The 9,787-nt window shown below is 42.0% G+C and overlaps 1 protein-coding gene across 1 annotated transcript in view; it reads right to left on the bottom strand.

The window, feature by feature from the left end:
• Positions 1–6,712: 6,712 nt before the first annotated feature.
• The window catches only part of LOC106807879, a 25,294-nt gene continuing 22,219 nt past the window's right edge, over positions 6,713–9,787 (bottom strand). Inside the window, exon 2 of the mRNA XM_014810371.1 lies at positions 6,713–8,748. Within this exon, the coding sequence (XP_014665857.1) occupies positions 7,962–8,748 (787 nt within the window). The 3' untranslated portion in view covers positions 6,713–7,961. The remainder of the gene's footprint in view (positions 8,749–9,787) is intronic.

Here is a 9,787-nt window from a genome sequence, read left to right on the forward strand (position 1 = left end):
CTTAGTTCTCCTCGCGGATCTGTTCTTCCTCTCTTTGTCTTTTCCCTCGATTTGACTGTGTTGTTACGCAGTTAAATTGTATTGAGTTATAGCGCCGGTCTCCTCTCCTCGCTCGTTCTTGTCGATCTTCCCTCCTAAGCTTCATCATCTTCTGTCTCTCTGTCGCTGTCTCCTTATCCGCTGCTCCATCAGTATCCTCGTCTTTATTATGCGTGCGTGAGCCGTGTCCGCGTCACTCTCTCGTGTGTAGTTGTGAATCTTCCTCTCTTGCTCTGCTCTGCTCTCTCCTCCATCTCGTCTCCCTCTCTCTTTCTATCTTCTCTTTCTCTCGTCGCTCTCCTCTCTCGTCTCTCTCTCTCCGCACCTCCGTCTCTCCCGTCTCTGTGGCCTCTCTTTCTGTTCCGCTCTCTCTCTCTCTTGTCTCTCGTCTATCTAATCCGTTGGTATCGCTCTTCTCCACGCTCTCTTTCTCTTGCGGTGAGTCCTCTCTCCGTTCAATCAGTCAATTGCGACATTCTCTCATACTCTACGATTCTAATTATACTGCTCTACTCCACCATACCCCTTCTTCCTCGTGCGTCTCTCTCTCTCTCTACGTACCGTCTGCTCTCGTCTCTCTCTTCGTCTCTCTCCTCTCTCTCGTCGCTCTCCCGCCCTGCTCTCTCCCTCTCTCTCTCTTCCGCGTGTGTGTGTGTTGTGTGTGTGTGGTGTGCTGTGTTGTGCGGTGTGTCCGTGCGTGGCGTGCGTGCGTGCCGTGCGTGCGTGCTGGTGCGTGCGTGCGTGAGTTGTGTGTGTGCGTGGGTGCGTGCGTGGCGTCATGGTCGTGTGCGCGTGTCTCGGCTTCGGCTCTCTGTGTCTGGTCTGTCTGTATGTGTCTTATTTGTCTGTCTGTCTCGCACCTCGTCCTCGTTTTTCTGCCCCGTGTCAACACTCGCTTGCTCTGTCTTTCCTGCTCTTCCTCCTCTGTGATAACGCAATGACTCCATTTGACGACCGCCGTTGAGTTTTTGTGCCCAGACTTTGTGTGGTCCTGGCGCGATCCAAACACGGTATATATTATAGATAGCAAGCCCACTGGCCAGGAAGCTACAGATACAGGCCGTTAATGTAGAGAAGAAACCGTGTCACGGTTGTCATCATAATGACGCGGGGGGCAGTTTCGTAATTTGTTGTCGATGTAACTGTCTTTAAAAGTGTGCTGCAGAGAATTTTTGGTCATTCATAGGCATGTTAGTTTCGATATAATCACCCGTTTTATTACTTAAGTGAAAAGCTGTTAGTGTGAACAACAGTCAATGTAGTTTAATTTACATGCTTAGACAACTCTCTTTCTTTGCATTATGTAGGCAGCCATTTTGCGTATAGTGATCATACAGGCAAGAAAGTATAACCCGGGAATGCCATAGCTGATAGTCTAGCTAAACTTTGGTGAAGGGGCTACACGGCTCGGTCACATTGTTAGACGTGATGAGGAAAAGATTTCCTGACCTCCACATAAGGCGAAAGAAATAGAATTTAGCTATCACGCAAAGAAATTGGACTGTAGGTAAAAGTGGTTGAAAGGATTTTTTTCGTTTATAAACCTTATTTTAGGCTCATCTGACCTATTCAGAATCAGCTTGTAGAATCGCATGACTCGCTCCGTCCGTCCCGTGCCGAGCGTCGCTCGTCCAACAGATTGGGCACAATCTTAACGCCCTGACGTACGGTCCGATACTTCGGGGACGTGGGGGGTAATCGAAGAATCGAGGTTGGGTATGATCGAAGCTGGGGCGTTCAAAGTCAAGGTAAGAGGTGTAAAAAGAAGCGGGGAACATTCACGGTCCTTAACTTAAGGCTATAGCGCTGATGGAATTGCAGAAATTGCGGCCCACAAAATACTAAACGGCTCGGACTAGGCTCGCTGATAGTCGGTGTATAGCATCATGGTAGGAGAGCCTCGCTATGCCGAACATTGGAGTCCAGCGTCAAAGCGTCAATGGCACAGGGCAGATTTTAGACATTTCTGAGGACATGTCTGACGGAGCGATTGAAAAACTTTTTTGTTTTCAGCGGTGACCTAGCATTTTTATGGCATTATGAAAGGACCATGAAATCTACTTTCTGCTGACATGCGAGAGTAAGTGTCAGATAACTTTTGACCCTCAAGATGGAGGGTTATAACATTGGATTTTGTTGCCTGTCTGTTAGAAAGAAATTTGACTGCCGGTTTGCTAGTAGAATCTATACATGCCTGGATGTATGAGGCTTACAATGTCACAGTGAAATTCAAAAAAGCTAAATTTGGTTAAAGAAGGTTTATGCTGCTTAAATCGGTAATAATTTCTATGCATTCTGTACTGTCAGTATGTTACATGTAAGCGTATGCGCACTGCCAGTTGGCTACTGCCAGTGCATGTGTTATTGCGTAGTGTGTAGTTTTGCCTGCGTTAATTGGTTACAGTGGCAGCTGTCTATTGCAGCCTGTAGCTTGCGTAGGTAAATGGATGAGTGCTACCTATCTGCTGTTGCAAAATAGCTTGTTGTACTACGTTTGATGGAGCTTCCATCTTTAATCTGAAGACACTTAAACGTACGCGCCATCTCGTGGCAACTTTCATAACGATCCAACGAACATTCCTTTGGAAGGTTCTGATACCATCCCTTGTGCATTCCAACGTGTCGGCGTGTATGTGAACACATTTGGGACTAACAGGGTTTACTAGAATCCCACCACTCCACCACAGAGTCACCGCAGTAGACGTTAGATGAGCGCTGTCGCTCCGCGGCACTTGTTGGTTATTTACATTTATTGAGCATGTTGTATTTGTCTTAAAAAGCTTGGGTGCGACTCAGCCACGTACCCTCCCATCGGGGCTACAATTCTGATAGTAATCTGCAACGTTACACTGTCGTATGTACCGTGTCCTCTTTGAAATTTTAATTTTAATAATTTTCGGGCACATGGTGCTTCTTACGTCCTAATTGAATATATTGATCAATGTGGATATTCTTCAATGAAAACAAATAGCGACTGTCTTTATTTCTTTTAATTCATAATTACATATAAAACAAATTGTTATTTAGTAATTAAGTGGCATGTATGATCGCAGATGGAAACCCATCCCTCCATCTATTTAAAGCGGCATCCAGCCCTAGCGTCTCAAATTGCCTCGAAACCCCGTACGATCTTGCCCCGCAACAGATGTCAGTTAATTTATCTCTCAAGTTAAAATGATAAAATTCGTACATTGCCTTACAGTTTATAACCATAAAAAGGTGCGACCCGTCTTAAAAAAAATTTTGTTTTATTCAGAACCCGTCGGGGAAGCCAGAACTGTAGGCATAATGCTAGTACATCTGGTTGCTGCCGCTGATCAACGTAAAAACATCGTTTGAATGTGTGCTGAATAATGTTACGTCATGATCTCACTTAGAATTTGTTATCATTGTTTCAAATGTAATAAATTTCTACATGGAATTGATTTAAAACATTTCAATCCAGATTATGTCATACATTGTAGCTATAACCTCAAACACAATACTTTATATACTGTATACACATTGTTTCAAGAGTTAACCCACATCCAGAGAGACATGATACAAGATTGCGTGGCACAGCTTTGCTGTTGATCCATAAGCGCTGCGCGCGGATGAGACGCGCAGTTCCGCGGGATATGCGCACGCGACCGCGGGGATACGCGACGCTGAAGTGATCATTTTGTTATATTATTTATTATTTGAGATTGGTCACATTTATTTAGCATGCTTTTATCAGTTTTTTTATTTTCTGTCCCTGTTTTCCCTCTTGTTACCACGTTATACGGCGTAATTGAGAGGTGTACTTGTATGAAGGAAGATCCAGCACGGGATGTCCAGATGTCCAGTTTATTTGTTGTCCAGTTTGGTCCAGGTTCGGTGTTTCTAATGATTCAGTAGGTTAGCGTAAATTAAAAAGCAATTAATTGATTTTATATAAATTATGAGAACATATTTTATTAAATATTCTATGAAAAACAGTTATTGTGTGGTTAACATTTAAAGCAGACATGTATACCGACACTAACACTGCACCAACACTAAGAACTAACTACGAGCTACTATTTAGATGCTTATATATATATAATATCAGGAGTCTATCAATATTGATAGACCCGATCATATATATAATAATAAGTATATAAATTCGGTGAATATTTCTCACTACACGTTCATCATAATTCTTGTCAATGTGCATGCAATAGTATATATATGTAACAGATACGGTTTTCATGACATTAATGCACTATAATTGTGTTTTTGTTATTATCCGCTCATTCCTTTCGTAACTCAAATCTATTTAGCTATATACGCACATCTATCAGTTACCGTATTACATCTCGCATAAGATACGTTCCAAAAGTAGGATAAAATTAATGATACTCGACTGTCACTAAACAGTATTACAAAATAGATACAGTCGCGCAACAACGCCGCGAACAACAGCAAACGGACAACAAAAGGTTCAAATTAACTAGAACTTCATCCCACTATTGACAGCATCGAATGATTAAGGCGTTTCACCCACTCATTTAACCGTCTATTGCCTTTCCCGTGAAAAGTTCGAACTGAGACATTACAACATACAGAAAAGGTCATAAGTAATAATAAAACGTCGAACCCGTGTCAATAATTGACTACGTCAAGCAGTGCGGTTATCGATACAACAGGGAGTGGGGTTACCCAAAAAAAGACAAGCCACCCTCTTCTACCAAGTGACGAATCTAAACATCATATGAGTGGACCTAGAGCTATGCCTAATGCCCTATATAACGAACATGAACGTTACATTAACCTCATCCTGAACCCTTGTAGAACCACCCATTGCATCTCATCAATTTTCTGTCTCATCGAGTTAGAACAATTTTTCTAAAAAGCACTGTGTTTATCGTGACGAATTTTTATAGTATTAGCTTCCTAATTTATATCTATTATTATCTTTTTTCAAGCTCCTCGCGCCCTCTAACGAAGTTTATTGTTAAGGTGCGATATTTGGTCGTTAACCCAAGTTTACTTCAATGCATTACAAATGAATAAAATATCTTAACACAAAATTGTTTAACATATTGACTTTGAGCTAGATTTAGCCTTCTCATTAATAATCCTCCTTCGTGAGAGCATGCGCGAGTCCCCGCGATGCAACAGCGATCCTTCACCATCCATTCATTAGACTTGTGTGCTGACGAAACTGCATGCCAGGAGCGTTATATAACATGCCCCGAATAGAGACTAGTACAATCTAGTAAAACTCCGTTGCTGTAACTAAAATTTTATCTATAGTGGTAAAATTAGCCTACATAATATCCTACCAATTAATAAACGTCATCATCCAGATATTTATTGCAGCATGGGAATACTCGCATTGATCAGCTATATTGAAACTAATATATGTGTAAAATTAGTTACCCGTTGAAACGCAGTCGAATATAATATGAACCTTCCGTTAACAATCATACCATACGTACCATACTGAAACACGAAATGTCTGATCTAACCTAAATAAACAAGTTTAATCATAATCTGAATGCAATGCTCTAAGCACCCCCGTTTTACCCTCTGGAATATACGCCAACAAAGAAACAGACAAAAAGCCGCACACATTAAAACTCAACATAACATCTATGGTAAATGATGGTATGAATTTTGTGTTAAAACATTTTTTTTTAGCGACGCACACCTACCCTAATGAACTATGTCTATACAAACGCATAAGGAATAACAAATATCTCTAATCCGCACAATGCAAACCGTCCTGCTTATAAAAATTCAATAATTCCAATACATCAATCCTAGGCTCCAATCATGATAACCATGATTTTTTCCTAAAGACAAGACCATTAAGACACAAAAAAGTACAAACTACCCACAGTATCAACATAGCGCTATTATATTCCTTTCGATCTAAACTAGCAGCAACCCTCACCATTTTTGTTGCCGTACAGGCATTATTTAGTTTTTTGGAGGTTGTTTTCCGTGTTCGGCCCAATTTTTTGGGCCGTTCCGCGTCACAGGCCCATCGATCACAAACACAAATTGCCAAACGAGCAATTTTTCTGGTGAAGAAATCAAAACCGGTTTGATCTCGCAACTCGTGTCGCCACAAAAATGGCCAAGTGTGCGGTCGTCCAACACCACCCGCCACGGAAATTAGTGGAACGAGTTGCCGAAAAGTCAAAACCGGTTTGATTCTCACCACGAAATTGCTCGTATGGCAACTTGTGTGGCGATGTGCTGTGACGCGCAACGCCACAAAAATTGCCTGACCACGAAAATTGGCCTGTACCCGCAACGAAAAGGTTAAGTGTGCTGCCGCGCCAGGGACATAGCACATGTGATAGTATATATAAATATACCATATAATATTATATATATATATATATAAACTTGGAACATTGACCTATTGTTCTGTGGCTTAATTTCCATTGTTATGATGTAGTTCGCCGGCCTACCCTAAATAAATATGAAATGGCAGTTCTTGACAAGTGATTCATTGACATTCGTTTTAACACTATAGAATAGATGAAATATTTTCTCCATTATCAATCGCACAAAATACTTCCATTCTACACAGTGATACTACCAGGAGTGATACTACCATGAATCTCTGTCTACTATACACCTATGATATATAATACCAAGAGTACATAATAGATTATGTACTCTATTATGTACTCTTGATAATACTATACTATCATGTCTATGTATACTAACAAGAGCGTATAAAGAAGGTAAATTCTTCTTTATACGCTCTTGATACTAATAATAATAAGTCCATAATACGTTCATGATACTACTTGGCTATTATAAAATGTAACTACACAGCGACGTTACCCACTAGATGTCAGCACGTGTTTGATTACGATTTTGTCACAAAGTTGTAGTACAGTTTCTATACTAATATTAATAATAACGAGATGGCGTAATAACGAAGAGACCTATGGAACGTTGAAATAAGGTTGTTAAAAACCATGATTACCACGAGGAAAGAACTGTATTCCAGTCGGGTGGTTTAGTTATAGGCTACAGCAATAGCGGTTACACACTATAAACTATCCACGATTACGATGTTTTCTATTATCATTTACTTGGTATTTACCATCACATGGAGATCTATACATGTGCCATATGAGGCATATGTGTGAGTATAATGACATATATGGCATTATATATTGACATTATATATATGACATTATATGTGACATTATGTTGAACTATAACAATAAAGTTGCATAAAGCCAACTTTACATAAATAAACAATCCCAGCATACTGGTAAAAGAGGTACGTACCCTTAGGTTTTTACATATCCCAATCGATGTATATACTGTGACAAATGATATGCCTTAATTTAGCTATTTATACAAAAAGAAACTGTACTACATACAGGCCAACATTCACAGGTAATGATGACCAGGCAAAAGCTAACCCTCAGTGCATTGCAATGATATCTGTCCGTTGTTCAGGAATGTATTGATTGATATTAGAGACACGCGCCAGGCTGGGTGCATATAAAATGCACGCTGACGCAACCTATCATATCAGTAGGTTATATATTATCAGGAGTAGATAATAGGGAATTCCCTATTATCTACTCCTGATATTATTAAACTATTGATTGTATAAACTAATAAAGTAACAACTGGCTACTGCTTCCCATGGGTGAAATTTAACATGTTACGTCAGTAATCATGTTTGTATTGCAATCGTATTGCCATAAAATACCCCAAGAAACCAAAAAAATCTCAAATTTACTGCAGCGGGTTGTACCTACCATATGTATGCAACTATAGGACTGCTGGTGTTCGAATAATCTCTTTCCAAGATTGATACTAATGAATATTTTTTAACTCGCTCGCACAATTATTACCTGAATATTAATTTTACTAATTCCTAATCTCGACGGAATTTCGATCGCGCAATTCCGACGAGGAGCTTTCGTACGTGGCTAATACGCGACGCGTAAAAGCAGTAGCACGGAGCCGAAGATTACCATATTCGCTACGAACACTTGCGCACTGTTTGGCTGAGGCGGGGACGTCGGCGGTGGCGTCTTCGCTGTCCACAGAGGCACGCAGCGTTCGTCGGTCGTGTGAACGTCCGCGACCTCGCTCATGGCCGCCTCGACGCCGACGCACAGCCGGTACTCGGTGTTCGGCTGCACGCCGGCGCCGCTGAACTCGATGTCGCGATCGCTGAGCCAGTTGACGGTCGGCCGCTCGAGCACTTTCGGGTTCTGCGTCTTCACGTACAGGTCGGCGGTGAACTTCATCGCGTCGTAGGGCACGTCCGCTTTCGGGTAAAAGGCGACGCGCACGCGGTCGTGGTAGACGTGCGTCTCCCAGTCGAATAGGTGCGTGTCGCTGAGTGAGCCGTTGACGAGCATCGTCTTCTTCACTTCGCACATGCGCCGCGTGTCCTCCATGTTGCTGGCGATGGCGCCCAGGCACACCAGGTACCACGTATCCGGACTGAGCCCGGCGATCACGTACGCAGATTGACTCGGTTCGAGCGGTGTCTTCACTAATTCCGTTTCCGCACCGGGCTGCACGCTTCTGTACTCGAGCTCGAGGCTCGCAACTTGTCTATCTGACTGCGTCCACGTCAGCGTGATATCGGTGGGTGTCTCTTGCAGGTATTGAATTCCTGGCAGCCTATTGTTCGCTAGCGTCGCTACAGCGAGCAGCAGCAGAGCCACGATGTCGCCCACAAGTTTCGAATGCATAGTGAAACTCCTGCAACGTAAAGAACAATATTACAACCTCGCAATTTAGTAAAGGTGAAAATATTAAGAGTCAAAATATTAAAGCTGGAAATTAAGCTGATTGCTGGCACAGATATGACCCGAGTATGATTGCATACAACATGAATATCAAAATGACTGTATTCGTATAATAAATGCATGGGTTATATTGCTAGGCAGCAGTAGCACACCAGATTATGTGCGCGCAATTGCATATAATAAGTTTGAGTGTAAACCTATTAATCATAAGTGCACCTACAGGGCAAATGCGATAAGCTAAACGAGTTTAACATTGTGCTGCGATGGAAAGGTCTGAAAGGTTTAGGGAAACGCACTTTCGAACCATGGCAATATTGGAAAGCTGGTGGACGTTGCTGTATGCGTGCCTCTGTCACAGTTATACGTACATATGTAGGTATAAACCATTTTAAAGCAGATGTTTTTATTGAGTAGCTCCGGAAACTGCCACAAAGTGTCACTATAAGGTTCACTATCACGACAGTGAGTTAATTAGTTACTCTCGCCATATCGGCGTCCCATTACAGGGGCGTAGCTAGGGTGAAATGGATGTATACTCCTAGAGGCGGGGGGGGGGTTGTCTGGGGCTCCCCCCCCAGAAATTTTTTAAATGTAGATCGCAGGAGATGGTATTTGAGGCACTTTTGAGTAAATGTGCAACCTTCATTCTGACTACGACAATTATCTTTTTAGTAGAACTATTCTCTTAATGAGCAACAAGATGTGATCTTTAAAGATCAATATAACTAATCATGTAATTTTCGTTTTATTATCAAGACATGTTGAACTAACGCACATTCTTATGCTAGGGGCACACGAGCAATTTTTATCGCCCGATCGCGGCGATTAAAGTTGCCAGCGAATTTAATCGCCCGATCACGAAGGGGCACACGTATAGCGATTTTTATCGCCCGATCACGAAGGGGCACACGTGACGTAGCGAATTTGAGAGCGTACGCGTACGCCACTCGACAGAACATTTAACATCACATGATATCAACAACACGTCCGAT

The sequence above is a fragment of the Priapulus caudatus genome, unplaced genomic scaffold (assembly GCF_000485595.1).
Source record: "Priapulus caudatus unplaced genomic scaffold, Priapulus_caudatus-5.0.1 Scaffold239, whole genome shotgun sequence".
Lineage (NCBI taxonomy): Eukaryota > Metazoa > Priapulida > Priapulimorpha > Priapulimorphida > Priapulidae > Priapulus > Priapulus caudatus.